General features: G+C 44.9%; 1 protein-coding gene across 5 annotated transcripts in view; it reads left to right on the top strand.

Moving 5' to 3' along the window:
- Positions 1-25,347, top strand: part of RABGAP1L (RAB GTPase activating protein 1 like) — an 803,019-nt gene that overhangs the window by 578,766 nt on the left and 198,906 nt on the right. For all 5 annotated transcript variants that reach the window (XM_062192989.1, XM_062192987.1, XM_062192988.1 and 2 more), the window contains one exon: positions 10,850-10,891. In XM_062192989.1, the coding sequence (XP_062048973.1) occupies positions 10,850-10,891 (42 nt within the window). The remainder of the gene's footprint in view (positions 1-10,849; positions 10,892-25,347) is intronic.

The raw sequence follows: 25,347 nt of genomic DNA, 5'->3' as shown, positions 1-25,347 counted from the left end.
GGAGGACACATTAAATAATGTCCAAGATAAAGGATTTATTCACTCATTTGCTATTTCACTGAACCATCTTCTCTAAAAGGCTTATGTGATGGGAAGAGAAACAGAAACATATTGCGCTATCTTCTTGAACTTCCTGGTTTGGAGTATGACTTATTTATGTTAAAGTCCTAGATCTGCATTTACTGTGTAGCCTTAGGAAATTTACTTTGATTTCTTGAAATTTTGATTTCTTTGTGTGTACAATGGAATTTAGGAGTTCCTGCCTCCTGGCTTCAGCCTAGCCCAGCTCCAGCCGTTGCAGGCACTTGAGAAGTGAACCAGTGGAAAGGAGATCTTTGCCTTTCCATCTCTGTTGCTTTGTCGCCTTTCAAAGCAGACTAATAAACAGCAAACTAAAATTGCTTCTTTATTATCCTGTTAATTAATTAGGATACATTTTGTAGTGAAAGAAAGAACTTGATAGAAAAAGATTTCTCCTGATTTCCAAAAACTAAGAGGTCTGAAAGTATCCCATTATTTCCGTAGCCTGTCACTCTGTTCTACTTTAGTTTGAAGCTTGTGAAGTCTCCTTTTCCTGATTTTTATAATGTCTTGAACTCCATATAAGCAGAAACAATAATACATTATTACTTGGAATTCATTTAAAGAATTCAGAAATATAAATTTTTCTAGTAGTTGAAAGTTACATTCTTTAGTTTTCAAATGTAAAAAAAAAATCTGCTTTTTTGTAAGAATTATTTGAAAGAGATACACAGAAAGAGAGAGAGAGAGAGAGAGAGAGAAAGAGATCTTCCATCCACTGGTTCACCTCCCAAATGGCCTCAATGGCTGGGGCTGGGCCAGATAGAAGCCAGGAGGCAGGAGTTTCTTTCGGGTCTCTCATATGGATGACAGGAGCCCAAGGACTTGAGCCATCTTCCGCTGCTTTCCCAGGCCATGGCAGGGAGCTGGATGGGAAGTGACACAGTTGGGACAGGAAGTGGCACCTCTGTGGGATGCTGGCCCTGTAGGTGGCAGATTAATCTCCTAAACCACAGCACCAGCCCAGATTATCTGCTTTTTATTTAAGACATACATTATTCTCTCTTCTTTTTATTTTTTAATGATTTGTTTATTTATTTGAAAGAGTTACGGAGAGGTAGAGGCAGAGGCGGGGAGAGAGAGAGAGAGAGAGCGCGAGAGAGCGCAAGAGAGCTCTTCCATATGGTGGTTCGCTCCCCAGTTGACCTCAACGGCCGGAGCTGCGTCAATCTGAAGCCAGGAGCCAGAAGCTTCTTCCGGGTCTCCCATGCGGGTGCAGGGGCCCAAGGACTTGAGCCATCTTCTACTGCTATCCCAGGCCATGGCAGACAGCTGGATTGGAAGAGGAGCAGCCAGGACTCAAACTGGTGCCCATAAGGGATGCCGGCACTGTAGACAGCGGCTTTACACTCTACACCACAGGGCAGGCCCCATGTTCTCTCTTATTAAGCATATCATTTTAACTAATATAAATATTAATTAATTCAACTGGATTATCATTATTGATAACGACAATATTATTAATGCCATTAGTAGCTTGTTGATAATTATTGTAAAGCTATTGGCTCCCCCAAGTGGCATTTTGTAGTTTTTAGAAAATATTTATCTTCTGGGACCAGCATTAAGTCAGTTCTTGCAACACTGGTGTTTAATATTGAGTGCCTGGGTTTGACAAAGGCCTGGCTGCCACATTTCCCATCAAGCTCCCTGCCAGTGCGCCAGGAAAAGCAGCAGAAGATGATCCACGTGCTTCGGCCCCTGCCACCTATGTAGGAGATCCAGATGGAGTTCTGGGGTCCTCGCTTCAGCCTGGCCCAGTCCCAACCATTGTGGCCATTTGGGGAGTAAAGCAGTGGATGGAAAGTCTCCCTCTGACTCCCTGTCACCCTCTGCCTGTCAAATAAATGAGTCATATATATATATATAAAATATATAAATATATATAATAAATTATATATAAAATCTTCTATTTCTGTCAGATTTAATATTTTACTTCTGACAATTGTTATTAAATCCATTGGCACATACTTTGTAAGTTACTACTTCTGTCTATAAACTCGTAAAAATCATATCACCAAATCATTTAGAAGTAGAAAATAAAAATATAAAATAAAAAGATGAACTGCAATCTTTTTCATGATGTTTGTGGGAGCTATTCTGGCTATTTAGAAATCAGTACTTTTAAAAATGTGAGTTCTTGTGTTTTTCATAACTCAGTTGTCTAATAGTTTGACCTTGAGATAATTAAGGAAAGAGTTCTTACTGTAAGTTGATGATGATTCTGTCAGTTGATCTAGTCGGGACTAGAGGGGAGATAAGGAACCCCTCGATATTTGGGACAGCTAGTATAGTATAGTTCAAGCATTCAATTATCAAATAAGCACCTACTACATTGATCTAGCGCTATTTGGTGAAAATGTCATTCAGCTAGACACCAGGAGGCTGGAAGTGTTATCCTAGCCTGCTAATACATCTGTACAGATGTAACCCAAAACTAGTCACATTCATATTCTGAAATAGCATTTAGGAGAATCCATGAGATGTCATTCTTCCTGTGGAAGCAAGGAGAGTGGGGGAATGTTTGACAACGGGTTCCGAGCAAACAGCAGTGTTGGTTGTACATGGGGTGGAGTTCAAGGAATAATGTGAAAAGTCTTGGGGAGAAGCGTGGGAAACTGGCTTGGAAGAAAGCCCCAAAGCATTATGAAGATTTGAGAACGGGAGACGAGGGACCTACATTTTGAGCAGTGATTGAAGACACATGGGATTCAGTCCTGTGGGCAGGGACTAAGTGTTCAGGCTGTGAGAATCCATTGTCAACTAGCAGTGGTGTTGTGGAGGTGGACAGAATGAGAGAGGGGCAGAGTATCAGGTCTGTTTGGTCTTGGCCTGCAAGTTTTGGGAGGTGGGCCATAGCTAGTGGAATTTATATTAGGAAAGCAAATTTTGGTTTAATTCTAACCTACGTTTTAAGTATAGAATAATCCCTTATGTCTCTCCGTCTCTTTGTCTGTAACTCTACCTCTCAAATAAATAAATAAGTCTTTAAAATATAATCTTTGATTTTTCTAGTTAGCAAGTGTGATTACAACTAGTTGAAGATCATTAATTGGTGTGGCGATGAACTGTATCAATCTGCTTTTGTCTCCTGGCCTGATTACTTTTACTTCCTACTGCTTTTGGTTTTTTCTATTTACAAAAAAAAAAAAAAAAAGTTTATTTTACATATTTTTATTTGCAAGGCAGAGAGTGAGAGAGAGCATGAGAGCCCCCATCTCTGGTTCACCCCTGCCCCAAATGCCCATGTAAGTGAAGAGGCAGAAATTGCTTTACCTGACAGACCCGGCTGGCGTCTCAGTGAAGGGTTAATGTTACAGGTGAAACAGTGGCGGAGAAAATATTACCCCAGTTCTTTATCTCACGTGGAAGAATTTCCAAGTGGACAAAGCAAAGATTAAAAGTGAGATTTATGAGAGTCAGAGACCACCAGTCAGAGAGGGGTGGAGGGGGCCTCCAAGAGAGGCAGAACCCAAAGGGGCTGGGTGTAGTGGGGTTTCTAAGCACAGTTTTGGAGAAAAAAACAACTTGACAATCAGGTTGTGTTCAGTTACAAGGCAAGGACAGAAGCCCATCAAGTGACCTGATTTGCAACCTGTTCACCCTGTCTGGCTTGCTCAGTGCAAGACAAAAGAGCCATCACAAGGTAGGGCACCTAATGTGTTTCACAGTGAATGGGGAGTTCAGAGGGTGGAGTCACCACTCCCTTGCTATTCTCAGATCGGAGATTCCTAAGGAAGTAGGGCTGGCACTTTTGATCCTGCTAAAGATAACTTTTGGGGGAAGAAAGTATTTTGCACACTAAATTTCCATTGGGACCAAACTTACACTGAGAGCCCAGGCTGTTCTCAGACTAAGGATTTCCCGGACAGGAGTATGGGCACCCCCCTTCTTCTCCCCTCCTCACTCTTCTGGGAAAGTGTGGGTGGGGATGCTTGGGTGTGGAATTCCCCTAAACAAACCCCTGTAGACCATACTGGCTATTAGGGTTGTTATCTGTTGGAGAACCAAATGACCCCTTCAATCTAGTGATGAGAACCTTGTCCGGCCAGCTGTCATTCCCAAGGACACCTTGGGCTAGAGGACTCGGACCAGAGGCTGGGTCCTGCTTTGAAGACTTGTTTCCTCATCCCATTGCACATAAATTTATTTTTCATTAAAGCTTCTCATTTTCTTCAGCCCATCTTACATGCATAAGCTAACATCTGCCCAGCTACCTTAATATCCACAATGGCTGGGCCTGTGTCTGGCTTAAAGCCAGAGAACCAGGGCCTGCTCCTCAGGGGAAGTGTTGTGGGCGGAGTGAGGTCTAAAGTCCCTATTCCAGGCACAAGCACAGCATCCAAAGGGAATCCCACACACACCTGGGCATTGTTCACCAATAGAGTGGGCCTGGAAGAGAAGAGATGAGAGACAGAGACAGAGAACGTTCCACTACCTTGCTCCTCTGAGTCCTTGGGAAGAGAGAACCCCTCTCCATTGCCAGCCTCTTAGGAGGTTGGAAAGGGGCGTGGTTACTTGGTGCCACCCCCAGGTCCCAGGTGAGGGGAGCTATATCCTGGGGAAGGAGTCATTGGACTGACAGGATTACATAGGTTGGGGAAGGTGTGGCTTCTAGCTGGTGGCCCTAATCTAGCTAATTGCTTGCTTTATCCCAGATCTGAAGGATTATTTACCAGACAGGAGTTGATGCAAGGAGTATCAGGTTTATATCCAAGATCCAGTCTTGGAAGACAGACAGACACTTCAGTCTCAGAAAGTGTTGTTTAAGTGACTGTGTCCGGATTCTTGTCTCTGCAGGAAGGGATACAAGGATGAAACTCAAAGAAGGTATAGCAGAGGAACGGGACTTATTTGTAAAGTGAAAGTACACACTGGTGAGGGAGTGCAGGCATGCTTGAGAGTGAGCTGTGCCCAGTGAGGTTCAAGGTTATCCCTTTCTAAAATCTAGAGGAATTAAATATTTGTAGGAGATGGTGTTTGGTGCATGGCTTACATATCTGGAGGGGTGATGTTTGGGTCCGTGTTTGCTGCCCTCTTCCTTACCTATTTGGAAGTCTCAGAAGTGTGTCAGCATTGTGTCATGGCAGGCTAAGCCTCTCCCTGTGACACCGGCGTCACGTATGGGCACCAGTTCCCAACCTGGCTGCTCTACTTCCAACCCAGCTCCCCACTCAGGGGCCTGCTATACCAGCATTCCATATGGGAGCCAGTTCAAGACCGGCTGCTCCACTTCCAGTCCAGCTCCCTGCTAATGTGCCTGGGACAGCAGTGGGAGATGGCCTAAGTCCTTGGGCCCCTGCACCCACATGGGAGACCCAAAGGAAGCTCCTGGTTACTGGCTTTGGGCTGGTCTAGCCATTTGGGGAGTGAACCAGCAGATGGAAGATCTCTCTCTCTCTCTCTCTCTCTCTCTCTCTGCTCTTTGTGTAACTCTGTCTTTCAAATAAATAAAAAAGTAAATCTTTTTAAAAAAGATCATGACATCAGGTGCATGATGGGAATGAGAGTGTCCTCCTGGGTAATTTTTTATAATGTTGTTATAATTGGCTATGGGCTGCCATGGGTACATGGTCAGTAGCCTTGTTGGGTATTTTCAGCTAGCACCCATTCTGGTTAGTGCTTTTGTAGAAATAGCAGTTTTCTGAAGTGCGAAATGAGGGTGGTTGTGAGAAGTAGGCAGGGTTATAGGGAGGGCTGGCGACCTCAGCTCTGTCCTTACTAGCTACCTGCTCATATTAGGAGAACTTTTTAGAGGAGGAAATGGATGGAGGAGCTTGGAAGATTGGGGAGCTGATTGGTGTCCCTTGGGTCTAAGGCTCGGCTGGTCACAGGTGATAGTTGTAAATTCTTGAGCAGGTGGTGGGCCCTTTGGCATTGGGCTTGGGGGTTGCAAATTCCTTCCTTATTTGAAGTCTCAAAAAACTCTAGCCGTTTCCCAGAAGTTGCTCTCTGGAATTCTTACACAAGCATTGTGTATCTGTTGATTAGTCACAAGTAACTTTTGTTAAAGAGAATACATAGAGCAAAGAAAATGTGTTCACTTTAGTCATAGTTATAGGCTGAAGCAAGGAGCCAGGAAATCAATATAGGTCTCCTTCGTGGGTGGCAGGAACCCAGTGACTTGAGCCATAGCTTGCTGCTTCCCAGCGTCCACATTAGCAGGAAGCTGGAATCTCGCCCTTGAACCCGGAACTCCCAAGTGAGATGTGGGCATCTTAGCCAGCATCTTACACTCTACACCAAACACCTGCCCCTAATTTTGGTTTCTAAAAGAATTAACTGAATAAACCCCAAAACCAAAAACATTGGGTTTTATATTTTAGCCAGCCAAAGATTAGGGGTGGGGCTGGTGTTGCGACATTGTAGATTATGCCTTCACCTGCAATACCAGCATCCCATATGGATGCCAATTCAAGTCTCAGCTGCTCTACTTCTGATCCGGCTCCTTGCTAATGTTCCTGGGAAAGAAACAGAAGATAGCCCAAGTGCTTGGACCCCTAACCCACATGGGAGACCCAGAAGAAGCTCCAGGCTCCAGGCTCCAGCCTGGCCTAGCCCCAGGCATTGCGGCCATTTGAAGAGTGAACCAGCCTTTCTTTCTCTCTCCTCCTCTTTCTGTAATGCTGCCTTTCAAATAAATAAAAAATAAATCCTAAAAAATGAGTCATTGCCTGTCTTGGTTTGCTCAGAACTGAAGGACCCCAAGTTTGGGAATCCAATGCGCTCGGGTAGTCGCCCAAAGACCCAAACTCCAGACGGTAGATGCAAAAGCAAGAGGATTTTTATTAGGCGTTTGCGCAAATGGGCATCCTGTCACCAGAGGTGAAGAGAAGCCCCGAGCAGCAGTTACAAGCATTTTTTTAAAGGCAAAAACCACAGGATTAACATATTTTGCGGGGTTTGGCTTGATTGGCTAGTTTAAAGGTTACCATGGGTACTCATTGGGTCCTTTTAGATGGGGAGTGGCTGCCCCGGGCGGGGGTAAGGGGCTGTTTTCTCGGAATGCCCGTTAATCTCGGTGGAACATCTGGGAAGGGCGTCTGTGAAACCTGCCTGAGATCAGGCCCGGTTTTGTTGTTCTCAGGCCCAGTTCCTTGTTTTTAGTTGGCAACATTCTTACCCCCAAGTGTTAGCAAGCAAAGCTGATGTGTACAGAAGCAAGAGATCTGCAATTAGCTCTTAGCCACACTCGCCATAAAGCACACCAAACACCAGAGTAAGGGTCCCTCGGGTTTTTCAGAACCAAACAGTTAAAAAAAAATGATTTGGGATTTATCATTAATTCTTTCCACCATTATGTCATATTTTTTGTAGCTAAGTATGAAAGATTACATTAGCAAATCATAGCACAAATGTACTCTAATTACCATTTCTGATTTTGGAAGCAGAAAAATCTTCTATTAGAAGTTCTTTGTGGAAGGAGACACTCTTCTCTGAAGGGAGAAGAGAACATCCACTTTGCTTATGGCTGTGTCCAAATACCGATGGAGTCTGTGGTCACAGAAGGCTTCCATAGCCTTGGCAGCCCATGGCAAGAGCCTCAGGTGACCACTGACGTCACAAATAAGAGTGTTAGTTGTTAAAGGAACAGCATAAGTCACTGTGCACTTACTCCCCATGTAGGACCTCCATCCCTAATGAGTTGTACTATGAGAATCGACTGCAAATTTTGTTCCCAAACTGTACTCTGTATGTTGTGTGTGTGTGTGTGTGTGTGGATGCAAACTGTTGAAATCTATGCTTAACATGGAGTTGGTCCTCTGTATGTAAAATCAAACTAGAAGTGAACCATAATGAAGAAGGAGATGGGAGAGGGAGAAGGAGGTGGAATGACAGCTAGCAGGGGAGAAGTAGGGGGAAGCATGAGGGAAATAACCACTATATTCCTAAAGTTGTATCTATGAAAAAATACATCCATTAAGTAAAAACTAAAAAGAGAGAGAGAGAGAGAGAGAGAGAGAAGTTCTTTGTGGAACTTGTGTTGTGGTATAGAGGGTAAAGCCACCACCCACACCACCGGCATCCCATACAGATGACAGTTCATGCCCTGGCTGGTTCACTTTTGAACCAGCTCCCTGCTAATGGCCTGGGAAAGGCAGTGGAAGATGGCCCAAGTGTTTGGGCCCCTGACCAACCATGTGGTAGCCCCAGATGTAGCTCCTAGCTCCTGGCTTCAGCCTGGCCCAGCTCTGGCCATTGCAGCAATTTGGGGAGTGAATCACTGAATGGAATATTCTCTCTCTCTCTCTCTCTCTCTCTCTCTCTCTGCAAGTCTGACTTTCAAATAAATAAGTCTAAAAAAGTTCTTTGTATAATATGTTTGGTATAGTTCCATATTAAAAAAGCTAATAGATTATGATTGTGACCAAGATGAAGAAGACCCATTGAATAGAACCTTAGACAAACAGAAGGTGTCAACTCATACTTTCTAAGGCTCTTAGTATAATGACTTGCATGGCAAGAAAACTGCAAATTCCATGCTAGCTTATTTCTGTTCCTATTTTCTTGAACATAAAAGATTCCCTGTGTCTCTCCAGACTCATTGAGCTGAACGAGGAGTCTAAAATTCAGCTCCAATATGGCTTGTTAAAAAGCTGTTTGTTTTTCCTAAAGAAATATTGCTCTGATTTTTAGGAAACAAGGAAAAAGAAGTCTGACAGATAGCCCCTAGAGCCCACCTCTCATTGTGTAACTAATACTTGAAAGCAAGCAGTAAAACACTAAAACAGTTGTAGTATAAATCCAGCGTGATACTTGCAAGGCCCTTATATAGTCTGTCCCACTCATCAGGAACCCATGTGGTCTTGTTTTGTTTTGTGTCCTCGTTTCTCCCCCTGGCAATCAAATAGCATCAACCAGATATCTGGACTAAGATCAAGAATTTCAGTCAGTAATTTTTAAAATATTTACTTATGACAGGCACAGAGAGACAGAGCATGCTCCCACACTCTGCTTCATTCCCCAGATGTCCGCAACGGGGGGCTGGGGGTGCAGGAACTCAGTCCAGGTCTCCCATGGAGGTGACAGGAGTTCAATTACATAGACGGTGTCCTCTGCCTCACAGAGTCTGCCCTAGCAGGACAAGGAAGGCAGGAGCCAGAGCCAGGTATCAAACGTAGGTGCTCTGATAGGGGACGTGGCGCTCTGATAGGGGACGCGGCGCTCTGATAGGGGACGTGGCGCTCTGATACGAGACATGGTGCTCTGATAGAGGACGTGGCGCTCTGATAGGGGACATGGTGCTCTGATAGAGGACGTGGCGCTCTGATAGAGGACGTGGCGCTCTGATAGGGGACGTGGTGCTCTGATAGGGGACATGGCGGTCTGATACGAGACGTGGCGCTCTGATAGGGGACGTGGTGCTCTGATAGAGGACGTGGCGCTCTGATAGGGGACGTGGCGCTCTGATACGGGACATGGTGCTCTGATAGAGGACGTGGTGCTCTGATACGAGACGTGGTGCTCTGATAGAGGACGTGGCGCTCTGATAGAGGATGTGGCGCTCTGATAGAGGATGTGGCGCTCTGATAGGGGACGTGGTGCTCTGATAGGGGACATGGCGGTCTGATACGAGACGTGGCGCTCTGATAGGGGACGTGGTGCTCTGATAGAGGACGTGGCGCTCTGATAGGGGACGTGGCGCTCTGATACGGGACGTGGCGCTCTGATACGGGACGTGGCGCTCTGATAGGGGACGTGGCGCTCTGATAGAGGACGTGGTGCTCTGATAGGGGACGTGGCGCTCTGATAGAGGACGTGGTGCTCTGATACGAGACGTGGTGCTCTGACAGGGGATGTGGTGCTCTGATAGAGGACGTGGCGCTCTGATAGGGGACGTGGTGCTCTGATAGGGGACATGGCGGTCTGATACGAGACGTGGCGCTCTGATAGGGGACGTGGCGCTCTGATACGGGACGTGGCGCTCTGATAGGGGACGTGGCGCTCTGATAGAGGACGTGGTGCTCTGATAGGGGACGTGGCACTCTGATAGAGGACGTGGTGCTCTGATACGAGACGTGGTGCTCTGATAGGGGATGTGGTGCTCTGATAGAGGACGTGGCGCTCTGATAGGGGACGTGGTGCTCTGATAGGGGACATGGCGGTCTGATACGAGACGTGGCGCTCTGATAGGGGACGTGGTGCTCTGATAGAGGACGTGGCGCTCTGATAGGGGACGTGGCGCTCTGATACGGGACGTGGCGCTCTGATACGGGACGTGGCGCTCTGATATGGGACGTGGCGCTCTGATAGGGGACGTGGCGCTCTGATACGGGACGTGGCGCTCTGATAGGGGACGTGGCGCTCTGATACGGGACGTGGCGCTCTGATAGGGGACGTGGCGCTCTGATAGGGGACGTGGCGCTCTGATAGGGGACGTGATGCTCTGTATAGGACGTGGCTACTCAGCTGGTGTTTCAACCTCTGATCTCCAGTCCCTAATTAGCCTTCTGCATCATTCAACCATCTTGAGCAAGGAGTTGGAACTTCACAAGACTTATGCATGTAAATAATCCAGAAATGCATTGAATAAAATTTTTTTCTTGTAAAAACAATAACTTCATGTGAATTAATAATCAGAATTTAAACTTTGAAAATTTATAAAAACCTCTCAGAGAAGGAGATTACCTTTTTTAAAAGCAGGTTCGTGGCCTAATTCTTGTACATGAAGATGAGAGCAACTCGGAGCTATGTTAAAGATTTTGGGAAAGTCCTTGATAAAATAGGGACATGTGGCAATGCTGATTTTTGCACTCTTTCTCTGTTTCAGGGTTTGAACATCATCTTTCATGTAGCCCTGGCTCTCCTAAAGGTAGGTCTGTTTTTGCCTTAAGTCACCAGACGTTCTTACCTCTGCTCTTGGGGCTGGAGGGATCACTTGCAGCCCGTTGTGATTCTAGTTCGTGAACACAGAGAGGACAACTGCTCTGAGAAACTCGTGGTTCCCTCCCTCCTTTCTCCTCTTGTGTTCTGTATTTGCAATTTGTTTTTCTTAAAATCCATTTAAACTTGCTGTCACAGCACTTCTTTCAGTATCATAACAGGTATGTTCATTCATACAAGTTGGATAAAATGAGAAAAAGTTAAAACCTGTTTTCTGTCAAAGTGATGCCTGCATTTTTCTTCAGATACTTCTCATCATAATAACATCTCCAGAAGTACCTAAACATGTAATTGAATTATCGAAAAGGTAGTGTAATGTACTGACTAAAAAGAAACTGCTCTATTTTTAATTTGCAGTTCTTTCACCGATAGCTGGAAATTTATGAGACACTTTAGAATTCAATTATAATTACTGTGTTGGATTGTATATCAACATATCACTATAGCTTTACCAGTGTGGTAACAGCAAGACATTTTCTGCAGAGTTGGTGAAAAAACCCAGTTGGCTTTTGCTTTTCAGTCAAAAAAGGCATTGTGTTATTGGAGGGGATAATTGCCTTGTTTAAAAAAGGCCAGGCTTACTGTTCCCCACTGGAACGTAGTGCTGAAAGTTAGACGCAAGACTCAGACAGACTGGGTTCCATTTTAGCTCTGCTTTGTGGCCTTTGGCAAGATACTCTTATGTGCTCAGAGCTTGGGTCTTAAGAGGATAAAAATTAATTTGTGGAATTATTATATGAATTAAATAAGACTATATATAAAAGCACTTAGAATAGTGACTAGAAAATTTTGCTGCCTAATGAATATTTCTGTCATTATTATGGTTGCTATTGTTATTTGCAAGGTAACTCAGAGGGTGTTCCAGGCCCCCTAGCATTCTTCAGACCTCCAAAGATAATGTCTAGATAGCTGGGCAGGGCCTCTTGGTGTATTTGCAGTCTTGATTCTTTTTTTTTTAACTTTTATTTAATGAATATAAATTTCCAAAGTACAGCTTATGGATTACAATGGCTTCCCCCTCCCATAACTTCCCTCCCACTCGCAACCTTCCCCTTTCCCACTCCCTCTCCCCTTCCATTCACATCAAGATTCATTTTCAATTCTCTTTATATACAGAAGATCAGTTTAGTATATATTAAGTAAAGATTTCAACATTTGCACTCACATAGCAACACCAAGTGAAAAATACTGATGGAGTACTAGTTATAGCATTAAATCACAATGTACAGCACATTAAGGACAGAGCTCCTACATGATATTTTTTTAAGAATTGATTAATTTTCTATGCAATTTCCAATTTAACACCAAGTTTTTTTTTTCATTTTCTATTTTTATATACAGAAGATCGATTCAGTATATACTAGGTAAAGATTTCATCAGTTTGCACCCACACAGAAACACGAAGTGTAAAACTTAACCATTAACATTCCTTGATTCTAAGCAAATGCATAGAATAGCATGGACCCACTGCAAGCCTAGAAGTGGGTGAGGAAAAAAAAAAAAGTGGGTGAGGTGCCTCATCTTTCATTCTAGTTAGCATTTACTTTTCATTATATTTATAAAATGCATTTTATTCATTAAATCATTTTGTGTTTATAACTGAACAGTTCTTATGCCAAAAGTTATTTTGGAAGTTAGGAAAGTATTTAAAATGAAGTAACATGTTTGTTTATGTTTATATCATTTAATGACATGATGAATCTGATCTTTTATTTTTTTCTTTCATAATAAAAATAAAAAACATCTCAATATGTATGCCCTCTCAGTAGGGCTGGAATGCAACTTTCAGAATGGCTAAATGAAGAGAGTATTACATAATCAGATAAAGAACAGTACCAGACCACAATGTGAATGTAAGGAAGTCCAACAACGTTCTGATATTTTCCTATCATATTCAATTTTCTAAATTCTCAGATGCAAAATTACAGCCTTCCCAGAATGCCTTCCCTATCCGTGAACCACATTAAATCTGTTCTTTGTATTAATATCACATTAACATGAGAATTGTGTTGTAGTAAGTATTATGCATTTGCTGTGACCCTGAGAATCTATTTTAATATATAAATTACTTGAAAAAAATCAACAAACCCTGTTTTGAGCCATTTAGCTAATGATTTTAATAAATTATAGTCTTCCCATTTTTAAAATCAGGGATATTAGTGATGGCCCTGTCATAGGATTGTTGACTTAATGAGCCAATTCGTGATTGGGGCCTTGAACTCAGTAAGTGCTATAGTAGGTCCAGGTACTATTACTATTCACAGAATTCTCATATCCTTTTTAATGACTTTGTGATCCTGTTGTATGTACCATAATTTATTTAACCAATTTAATTTTTATGTAGTGTTAGTTTCCATATTTTCATATTAAACTAGGCTGTAACAAACATCCTTGGACTTTCATCATTGCATACTTACTTAAGTAAATTTCCAGAAAGGGAATTGCTGGGTTGAAATGTAATTACATTTCAGTTTTTTATATCTGTTATAAAATAGCTCTTTACCAGCGATATCAAAGTGCATTTCCTCCATAATCTTGAAAACAGCAGAATCTCTAAATAAGCACTCTTATGAACATTGAAGAAAATTGTATTGCTAAGCAGTTTTAAAAGGAATTATTGGGGCCAGCAATGTGGCATAGCATGTTGACCCGATGCTTACAACACCAGTATCCCATACAGGAGTGCTGTGTGAGTCTGGCGGCTCTGCTTCCAATCAACCTTCCTGCTAATGTGCCTGGGACATTAGCACAACTCCTTGGGCCCCTGCACCCATGTGGGAAATGAGGATGGAGTTCCTGGATTCTGGGTTACGATTCTGCCTGGGTTAGCCCTGGTAGTCGCAGCCCTTTGGGGAGTGAACCATTGCATGGAATATTTCTCTCTTTCTCTGTCTCTCTCTTCTCTTGCTCTGCCAGTAAATAAATAAATAAATTTCATTTAAAATTAATATTATATGTTTGTTTCATTGCTAAGATAAAACTCTTCAGACAGGTTTTTTTTTTTTTAATGATTGGTTTATTTGAAATGCAGAGTGATAAAGAGAGGCAGAGAGAGAGAGATCTCCCATCCACTGCTTCACTTCCCATGCAGTGGCAGAAACCCAAGTACTTGGCTATCATCTGCTGTCTTCCAGGCACATGAGCAGGAGCTGGATCAGATGCCAAGTAGTCAGGACTCAAAGCGGCGCTCCAGTGCAGGCTGTGGGGTATCCTTCGCAGCAATAAATCCTGCTGTCCTGCAGTGCCCAGTGCCTCATCAGACGGTTTTAAACTGCAGAATTCTTTTGTTTAGAAACGGCCAGCTTTTGTTTTTTAAGCAAAGCCAGTGGATCCTGTCTTTTTTTGTTTGGTTGGTTGGTTGGTTTTTTTTTTTTTTTTTACAGGCAGAGTGGACAGTAGAGGGAGATAGAGAGAAAGGTCTTCCTTTTGCCGTTGGTTCACCCTCCAATGGCCGCCGCACCGCACTGATCCGATGGCAGGAGCCAGGTGCTTCTCCTGGTCTCCCATGGGGTGCAGGGCCCAAGGACTTGGGCCATCCTCCACTGCACTCCCTGGCCACAGCAGAAAGCTGGCCTGGAAGAGGGGCAACCAGGACAGGATCGGTGCCCCGACCGGGACTAGAACCCGGTGTGCCGGCGCCGCAAGGCGGAGGATTGGCCTAGTGAGCCGCGGCGCCGGCCGATCCTGTCTTTATTTTGGAAAAATGAGCCTTCTCTTAGCTTGGGGGAGGGTGGTGGTCTGTATCATCTACAAGCTCTGAAGTGTGTCTTTGGTGGTTTTGGCTTTTCATTTCTCTCTAGTACAGCTTTTTACTCACCAATCCATTGAAATGGTTTTGGTAAATCTCTGATAAAATCTTATGGACATCTTTCCATTAATGATGTAACATTTCCTTTATTCTGTTTTTGAAGCAACTTCTCTTGGATTCTTTTTGAGGTTCATTTATTTACTTGAAATACAGAACTATTAGAGAGGGAGAGACAGAGAAATATTCCATCCATTGGTTCACTCCCCAGATGGCTTCAATAGCCAGGGTTGGGCCAGGCCAAAGTCAAGAGCCAATGACCTCATTCAGCAATTCCGTGTGGGTGACTGGCGCCCAAACACTTGGCCATCTTCCGATGCTTTCCCAGGCTCATTAGCAGGGAGCTAGATCAGAAGTAGAGCAGCCAGGACTCGAACAGACACCCACATGGGATGCTGGGGTCACAGGTGATGGCTTAACCCTCTGTTCCGCAGTGCCGGCCCCTTGGCTTTTGTCTTCTATCTCCCTTTCTGCCGCCCCTTATTTTCCTTTGCCCACCCCTTTTTTCCTAGCCATTATTTTGGAGTTCCACAAAACTCCAACTCCTGGGTACTCCATTGCAGCTTCTCCCTTCCTGATCCTCTTCATTCCCATCTTTTCATCAGTAAATGCTAACACTCACACCTTTATATTTAGCCCAGACCCAAATACAGGTTGAGTCAGAAATGCTGCAAAATCCAGAAATCTTTGGCATGACACCACAAGTGGAAAGTTTCCCGCCTGACCTCATATGACAGGTCAGAGGCAGCATTAAAATGTTGTATAGCACTACAAAAACCCAAAAGATGAAACACTTCTCCTCCCAAGCACTTTGGATAAGACACTTGCTTGTCTGCGTGGATGCATCACAGGCACATCAAATCCAAAAGTGAACATGAACGAACGCTCTCCCAAATGCGCTGGACTCCTTCATAAGGCACTGCTCAGACCAGAACTTTAGGAGCCATCCTCAACTCTCCTCTCCTCTTAATTCCCCTCAGCAGCCACAGTCCATGCACTACTCTGCTAGGGACTTTTTGACTCCTCCCCTTTTTCTCCCACTCCCACTTGGGTAGATCAGGCTGCTGACTCTCTGATCTGGACTGTCGCGGTGACCTCTTTCCGTACCAACTTTGAACACCTGCCCAGTGCCAGACACCATTGTCGGCACTGGAGATGAAGCAGTGGTCAGGAAAGACCCTGCTGCCTTGAAGCTTACATTCTAATGAAAGAAGGATAGTAATTAAACAAATACAAGAATATGGTTTTAGAACTTTCTGTAGTTTTTGAAAGAGAATGATTTGAGGCAGAGTGGAGAAGGGGATTCCCTTTGGTGGATTGAATGTGAGTGAAAGTGCTCTGTGGGGTGATTACTGGAGCTGAAAACTGAAAGAAAAGAAGGATGGGCCAGCGCCGTGGCTCACTTAGTTAATCCTCCGCCTGCAGCACCGGCATCCCATATGGGCGCCGGTTCTAGTCCCAGTTGCCCCTCTTCCAGTCCAGCTCTCTGCTGTGGTCTGGGAAGGCAGTGGAGGATGGCCCAAGTGCTTGGGCCCCTGCACCTGCATGGGAGACCAGGAAGAAGCACCTGGCTCCTGGCTTCGGATCAGCTCAGCGCCAGCCATTAGCGGCCATTTGGGGAGTGAACCAATGGAAGGAAGACCTTTCTCTCTGTCTCTCACTGTCTATAACTCTACCTAAATTCTACCTGTCAAATAAATTTAAAAAAAAAAAAGGAAGGAAGAAAGAAAGAAAAGAAGGAGCCAGTTCTGACAATATCTGGGGAATGAGCTTCCTATGAAGAAGAAACTCCTGTAAAGGCCTGGAGAGCTTGTATTGCTTACAAAGACAAGGCCAGTGTCTCCGGTGTGATAGATGAAAGAAAATGGTGACTTGGGTTTGAATGTTACCAGTAGATCGGAGAGAAGTGGCTGATGTCTTCCTTCCATGTGCTTTTGACCATTTTCTAGGCCATTCCCATAGTGCCAACAGCATAATCTTTTTAAAACAGATTGTATTATTCATCATTCAACAACATTTGCCAAGTACCTATTCAGGGACCAATGCATTCTATGTGTTGAATGTATCAGTGAACTGAGTTAACAAAGATACTTGCCTCCATGGAGCATACAGAAGACAGTTTTAAAAAGGCATATGAAATATGTCAATATAGTTTATTAGAAGTTAAATACAGGGAAGAAAGAAAACTCAGTGGAATAAAGGGGCTAGGGGTGGGTCGCGCTACTAAACGGAGTACTCCACACGGCCCTCCGCTGGCTAGGGGTGGGTCGCGCTACTAAATAGAGTATTCCACACGGCCCTCCGCTGGTTAGGGGTGGGTCGCGCTACTAAATAGAGTATTCCACACGGCCCTCCGCTGGCTAGGGGTGGGTCGCGCTACTAAATAGAGTATTCCACACGGCCCTCCGCTGGCTAGGGGTGGGTCGCGCTACTAAATAGAGTATTCCACACAGCCCTCCGCTGGCTAGGGGTGGGTCGCACTACTAGAGTATTCCACACAGCCCTCCGCTGGCTAGGGGTGGGTCGCACTACTAGAGTATTCCACACAGCCCTCCGCTGGCTAGGGGTGGGTCGCACTACTAAACGGAGTACTCCACACGGCCCTCCGCTGGCTAGGGGTGGGTCGCGCTACTAAACAGAGTACTCCACACGGCCCTCCGCTGGCTAGGGGTGGGTCGCGCTACTAAACAGAGTATTCCACACGGCCCTCCGCTGGCTAGGGGTGGGTCGCGCAACTAAACAGAGTACTCCACACGGCCCTCCGCTGGCTAGGGGTGGGTCGCGCTACTAAACAGAGTACTCCACACGGCCCTCCGCTGGCTAGGGGTGGGTCGCGCTACTAAATAGAGTATTCCATACAGCCCTCCGCTGGTTAGGGGTGGGTCGCACTACTAAATAGAGTATTCCATACAGCCCTCCGCTGGGCTGGGCTGTGGTGCAGTGGGTTAAGCCACTGTTTGAGATGCTGCATCCCACATCAGAGCAGCAGTGCAAGTCCCGGCCTTCAGGAGTGAACCAGCGGATGGAAGGTGTCTGTCTGTCTGTCTCTCTCTCTCTCTCTCCCCCCCTTTCCTACCTTTGTCACTCTGCCTTCCAATAAAAAAAAAATCTTTAAAATCAAAACCAAAATCAAGCAAACAAAAAGATAGGCCCCACTCAGAGGGTGAGAGCTGGCCGAAGACTGGAAGGCGGTAATGGAGCGCTCTGCAGAGAGTGTGCCTGGATGTGGACGAACAAGAAGCCCCTGAAACCAGCAGTGGGTAAGGAAGAGCCGCAGGCATGGCGCGAGAGAAACTTGCCCCACTCGTCCAGTCCTGCAGTGGCCTCCCGTTGCCCTCAGGATAAAGCGCTAGGTTTCTGAGATAGTCCACGTGTTCATGCTCTTCCCCGGCTTACCTCTCATTCTCAACACTCCCTGCCTCCCGCTCACTTGCACACTCAGTCAAGCCGTATGAAACTGTTTCCGGTTTTCCCAGCATGCCAGTCTCTCTTCCACCACAGCCTTCACCTGTGCTGCTTTTCTCCACCGTGGATGTTCTTTCTCCCTCTCATCAGTGGGCTGATTTCTAATTCAGCTTTAGCATCCCTGCCTTGGAAGGACCTCTGTACCTCCCCACTTCCCTCAGACTTACATAGCACAGCAAACCTGCAGGCTTCCCTTGTGCACAGTACATCTGCTTGGCAGCCCTGGCTTCACCTGGGATTCATTCATGATTAAATGGCTGGGGGCTGATGTTTGTAGTTAACCTGTGCGTGGTTATGCCCAAATAGTCGAGTATGTGACAGAGTAGGTGCTTAATAAACACTTATTGAATAACTGACTTTGCTTGACAATCAAAATAAGAATACACAAGCTCCATTTTCCCTTCTTTTTGAAAACACTTTTTTTTTGAAAGACAGAGTTACAGAGAGAGAGATGGAGAGACAGCGAGAGACAGCCTGGGTTGGGCAACGCCGAAGGAGCCAGGAGCTTCTTCTGGATCTCCCATGTGGGTGCAGGGGCCCAAATACTTGGGCCATCTTCTCCTGCTTTCCCAGGAACATTAGCAGGGAGCTGGGTCAGAAGTAAAGCATCTGGGCTCAAACCAGCGCCCATATGGGATACCAGCATTGCTGGTGGTAGCTTTTCCCACTGTGCCACAGAGCCAGCCCCTGCCCTCATTTCTTAATATATGTATGTGAATAAGAATCTTGTAAGGATAGAAGCTTATTTTCAATTCAAAACTCTTGCTTTTTTACAAAATAATTTTCATTATATTTAAAAGGCAGGTAGAAAGAGAGAGAGAGAGAGAGAGAGAGAGAGAGAGAGAGAGAGAGAAATACTCTTCCATCCATGGGTTTACTCCCCAAATGCCTATAACAGCCAGAGCTGGGCCAGGTTTCCCAAATTCTTGAGTCATCACTTGCTGCCCTGCAAGGTATACATTGATAGAAACCTGGATCAGAAGTGGAGGAGGTGGGACTTCAGCCAAGCGTTCTGATATGTGATAGAACATCTTAAGCAGCAACTTAACCATTGTACCACATACCTGGCCTTCCCTTGCTTTATAAAACCTTTGAAATTAATTGCTCTTGTCCACAGTGTTTTTATTTTATTTTTATTAAAATGCAATTTAATGTCCGCCTTTGTCACTCTTTGTCAATATAATACTGGAAGTACTGGAAGCAATTAGGGAAAAGAAAGAAATAACAGGAATCAAAATTGGAAAACAGGAAGTCAGCTTATCCATGTTTGCAGATGATGTTGTACATGGAAAACCCTTAACACCCCACCAGGAAGCTGTTAGAATTGATAAGCAAATCCAGTAAAGTTGCAGGTTAGCTTTTTTGTTTGCTAATGATGAACTCACAGAAATTGAAATCAAGAAAGAAATTCCATTCACAGTAGCCACAAAAAAATTTAAATATTTAGGAATAAATTTAACCAAAGAAGTAAAAGATCTCTACAGTGAAAACTATCAAACATTGATGAAACAAATCATCAAGATCTCAAAAAAAAAATGGAAAGATATTCCTTGCTCAAGGGTTGGAAGAATCAGTATCATTAAAATGTTTATACTACCTGGGGCCGGCGCTGTGGCACAGTGGGTTAACGCCCTGCCCTGAAGCGCCGGCATCCCAAATAGGCACTGGTTTGAGTCCCGGCTCCTCCTCTTCCGATCCAGCTCTCTGCTATGGCCTGGAAAAGCAGTAGAGGATGGCTCAAGTGCTTGGGCCCCTGCACCCGCATGGGAGACCCAGGAGAAGCTGCTGGCTCCTGGCTTCAGATTGGCGCAGCTCCAGCCATTGCGACCAATTGAGGAGTCAACCAGCGGATGGATGACCTCTCTCTCTCTCTCTCTCTCCCTCCCTCTCTCTCTCTCTCTCTGCGTAACTCTGACTTTCAAATAAAAAAATAAATCTTTTTTAAAAAATGATTATACTACCTAAAGCAATCTACAGATTCAGTGCAATCCCTATCAAAATACCAATGCCATTCTTTACAGAACTAGAAAAAGCAACCCTAAAATTCATATGGAATCACAAAAACCCCAGAATAGCCAAAGTGACCTTGAACAAGAAAAATAAATCTGGAAAGTCACAACACCTGACTTCAAAGTATAGTACAATGCCATACTAATGAAAATAGCAGGGTACTGACAGCTGATACATGGATGGATGGAACAGAATACAGAGCCCGGAGATTAATCACATACGTACAGCCAGCTGATTTTTGACAAAAGTGCTCAGACCATAGTATGGAGTATAGGTAGTCTCTTCAACAAATGGTGCTGGCAAAATTGGATTTATACATGTGGAAGAATGAAAGTAGATCCATAGCTCACCAAATACAAAAATCCACTCAAGTTGGCTCAAAGATCCAAATTTGACACCTGAGATTATAAAGTTGCTGGAAGAAAATGTAGCAGAAACACTCCAAACGTTGGTGTATGTGACAGCTCCTTGGACAAGACCCCCTCCAAGCACAGGCAGCTTTAGCAATACTAAATAACTGGGACTAGGGCAGCGCTGTGGCGTCGCAGGTAGAGCTGCCGCCTGCAGTGCTGGCATCCCACATGGGTGCCAGTTCGAGTCCCAGCTACTCCACTTCCGATCCAGCTCTCTGCTATGCCCTGGGAAAGCAGTAGGAGATGGCCCAAGCCTTTGGGCCCCTGACCCACCTGGGAAACCCAGAAGAAGCTCCTGGCTCCTGGCTTTGGATCAGCGCAGCTCTGGCCATTGCAGCCAACTGGGGAGTGAACCAGCAGATGGAAGAAATTCCTAGCTTCTGGCTTGGAACTGGCTCAGCCCTAGCTGTTGGAGGCGCTTGAGGTGTAAACCAGAGGATGAAAGATCTCTTTCTATCTGTCTCTTTCTGTCAGTCTGCTTTTCAATGAGAACTAAGTAGGTAGACTTTAAAAGCAAGGTAGTGAGCCTCAGGAAGAAGCCAGCCTCACTGACGCTTTAATATCAGACGTCTACTGCTGTTGTTTAAGTCTCCCAGTCCATGGTTTTTTTTTTTTTTGTTTTGTTTTTTGTTTTTTGTTTTTTGTTTTTTTTTTTGACAGGCAGAGTGGACAGTAAAGGGAGACAGAGAGAAAGGTCTTCCTTTTTGCCGTTGGTTCACCCTCCAATGGCCGCCACGGTAGGCGCGCTGTGGCCAGCGCACCGCGCTGTTCCGATGGCAGGAGCCAGGTGCTTCTCCTGGTCTCCCATGGGGTGCAGGGCCCAAGGACTTGGGCCATCCTCCACTGCACTCCCTGGCCACAGCAGAGAGCTGGCCTGGAAGAGGGGCAACCGGGACAGGATCGGTGCCCCGACTGGGACTAGAACCCGGTGTGCCGGCGCCGCAAGGCGGAGGATTAGCCTAGTGAGCCGCGGCGCCGGCCATGGTTGTTTTTTAAGGCATCCCTAATAAACCAATAATGCCACATCGTTCTTCAGCCCGTGGGTTAGTCTTCCCTGAAAAGACTGTTCTTTCCCCAGTGAATGGCTGGGCATTCTCATCAAATATCAGTTGGCAATAAACACATGGTTTTATTTCCGTTGATACATGTGTCTGTCCTTACTATCTACACCATACCATCTTGATTAGTAAGTTTGTAGTCAGAACAGAGGAGTCCTCCAACTTTGTTTTTTTTTTTTTTTTTTAAGATTTGTTTATTTTATTTCAAAGAGTTACAGAGAAAGGCAGAAAGGTCTTCCAAAGGCTGGTTTATTCTCCAGTTGGCCACAACAGCCAGGGCTGGGCCAGGTCAAAGCCCATGCCAGGAACCACTTCTGGGTCTCCCACGTGGCTGTCAGGGGCCTAAGGACTTGGGCCATCTTCCTCTGCTTTCCCAGGCCACAGCAGAGAGCTGGATCTGAAGTGGAGCCAGGACGTGAACCGTGTTGGAGGCGACAGCTTAACCCCTCTTCTTTTCCTTTTTCTTCTTTTTTTAAATTAATTTTTATTTATTTGAAAGACAGAGTTAGAGAGAGGTAGAGACAGAGAGAGAGGTCTTCCATCTGCTGGTTCACTCCCCAGATGGCCGCAATGGCCAGAGCTATTCTGATCCAAAGCCAGGAGCCAGGAACTTCTTCCAGGTCTCCCACATGGGTGCAGGGGCCCAAGGACTTGGGTCATCTTTTACTGCTTTCCCAGGCCATAGCAGAGAGATGCATCAGAAGAGGAGCAGCTGGGACTAGAACCAGCGCCCATATGGGCTGCCGGCGCTTCAGGCCAGGGCATTAACCCACTGTGCCACAGTGCTGGCCCCAACCCCTCTTCTTTTTCAAGTTGTTTTGATCCCACATGCATTTTCATGTGGATTTTAGAATCAATTTGCCAATTTCTGCAAGTGGGACAGTGGAATTTTAATAGCATTTGCATTGAATATTTATATCAAATGGAGAGTAACAGTAGTCTTCCAGTCCATGAATACAGGATGTTTTTACATTTATTTAGTTCCTTAATTTCTTTCAATTCTGCTTTGTAGTTTTCAGTGTTTAGAAAGCCTGTACTTCTTTTGTTAAATTCATATGTATTTTTTTCTGTTTGACACTATTGTAGATGGAATTGTTGTCTTAATTTCATTTGCAGTTGCCATTGCTGTTATCTAACATACAATTGATTTTTCTGTAATGATCTTACACCTTTCAGTCTTGCCCAGTTCATCTTCAGTTCCAGCGTGTGTGTGCATGTGTGTATGGATTTACTAGGATTTTCTATATGCAATACATGTCATCCTGTGGAGATTCACTTCTTCCTTCCTCCTCTAAACTCCTTTTATTTCTTCTTCATGCCCAGTTACCATGAGTAGAACCCCCAGTGCAGTGTTGAATAAAAGGGAGAGGAACAAGCAGCCCTGTTGTGTTCTGATCTCATTTACCTTCTTGCAGACAAGTTTTGCCCCTGAGTGCTCGCTCCAATACCCAGTGACCACTCCCACCCCCATACCCATGGCTGTCTTGTCGCCTCATTTGGTAATAGAAATGGATTGTGTTCACCAAGCATCAAGGTTGCTGTGCACATGGAGTGAGGAAGTCCTTTCCCTTACTCTGGGAAGACTTCTGCCATGTTCTGGCATCTGATTTTTAACCTGTCACCCCTGTGGCTCAGACTAGGAATCTACAGGAAACTGCAGGAAATTCTAGTTCTACATTATTTTTCAAAGAAGAATCTTTGTGTGCATTTGAGTTTATGTAATCTACTTGTTTAATTTTTAAATTGTTTTCTGAGGGGTTATTCATGTGTTCCTGATTCCTTTAGTGTTCTGCTCTTAGAAACAAAGAATCTCACATTACATGAGAAGTAGGAACTACTAGGTACTTTCCATTACCATACTAATGTATTGATTGTTTTTTTTTTTTCATGTTGCTGTGTGCCTCTGACTTGTATGTCAGATGGAATATAAATACTTAACTGTATTATCTCTTTCTTGTATCTGTGGCTTGCTGCTGTAGGCCTGGCTTCTGTGTCACTGAACCTTCCTTCCAGCAGTTGGTCTGAAATTCCATAGGAGAAATGGTCTTTCATGTTCACCACTGGGGCCTTGTCAGATCCTTCCAGCTCGACGTGCTGCCGCTGGGCTGGCCGCTTTCTCACGAGCCGCGCTGCTCCTGCTCGTGTGATCAGGGCCCTCGCTACAGCTGAAGTCACGTCCCGTCATTCCTTTCCAAGACATTTAATAACTCCAGCACTTTATGATCTTCTGCTGTTATCGACCAGCTCACCTGCCAGTCCCTGCTCAGGACTCCTGGGACGAGAGAAGCGCTTTGTATATTAATATTTATGTATGTGAGGGGTCTTCACTTCCCTGTCTCTCCCTCAAAAACAGCAAAAATGTCCACTGACCTACAAGAACAAGAGCAATCTCACACACTAACGTTACAGTGTTACAGTTCCGCAGCCCTGTTTCTTAACTCTTAGTGTACTTCAGAGTCCTCTAGATCCCAAGGAGCTTCTTTACGGTGGACATTGCCGAGTGCTTCCTGGTCCTTCCCCCAACATCGGATTCTGACACAAGCAGTTCCAGAACAGAAGGTTGGGTACACTTGTGTGTGATACACAGCTCTTAACTGTATTGCAATCACGTAGAACATTAGAATTAGCTTTTAAAATTTTCTGATTCCTGGATGGTGGGACACAAGCATCAATATTTTTTTAAATTCCCAAGTAATCCCTGTAGGCAGCTAAGCACCTTGTACATTGCGATCAAACATTCAGAATTAAATTATCCAAACAGTGGAGTGAGAGCAGTAGAAGGGGAAGAAAACACATGCGTAGTTAGAGCAAGCTTCGCAGTCACGCTTACAAAACGGATAGCCGTCATTTTCATTGCTGGCAATTACTGACTTGTCTGTTTTGGCTCGGTGCTCCTGCAGCTCCACGCTCCTTGTGTAGGATTGTGGCAGCTGCTCAGTGGGGCCGGTGAGAACTATTGCTGGGTTCCTGGGCATAGCAAGGAGCTCTTTGAAAAGGGCGATAAGGAAGACACCTGGGATGGGCTGTGCATTGTGTTCAGCTCATTCATATTGGATTACTAGGGTGGCTGGAACTGCGAAACTTAAATTTATGAGGCACACCTCATTCGTGGTGAGGACCTTCAAATGAGCAGAAGGGCACTGGAGGGAGAAAAGGACTTAATAGAGATCAACAACAGCAACAACAAATTCCAGAGTTAAAGCTGGTTGATTTGAGGGGTGAAAAACCAGCTATTTAGTAGCGTGGTGGTAGATGAGTATTCCTCTGGCATTGCAAAGTATAATTCTCTTTCTCTCTTCTGCTGTCACTGGAAAGAGGAGCCAACTCATGCCCTAAGCATTCTACCTGCTGCTCTCAGCAAGGCCTTCTTTGTACCTCATGCAGCATTACAGGTAGAGAAGTAAAGAACAATAAGCCTTGAAATTAAAAAGTGAATTTCTGTCCTACCTAGTCTGGATGCACCTGCTTGGGTTCAAAGTGTCTGATGCTGTGCTTAAAGAGGGTGACATAAGGAAGGACTGAAGTCAGGAGTGACATTTCTGCAGTGAGCATTTGGCTTATAAAATTAGGAATCTTAAAATTTAAAAAAATGGAAACTTGTTCTTTGGGACTTGCAGTGATTTTTGCACATTCA

This window comes from Lepus europaeus, chromosome 5 (genome assembly GCF_033115175.1).
Source record: "Lepus europaeus isolate LE1 chromosome 5, mLepTim1.pri, whole genome shotgun sequence".
Taxonomy (NCBI): domain Eukaryota; kingdom Metazoa; phylum Chordata; class Mammalia; order Lagomorpha; family Leporidae; genus Lepus; species Lepus europaeus.
This window is presented reverse-complemented; position numbering and strand designations above follow the sequence as displayed.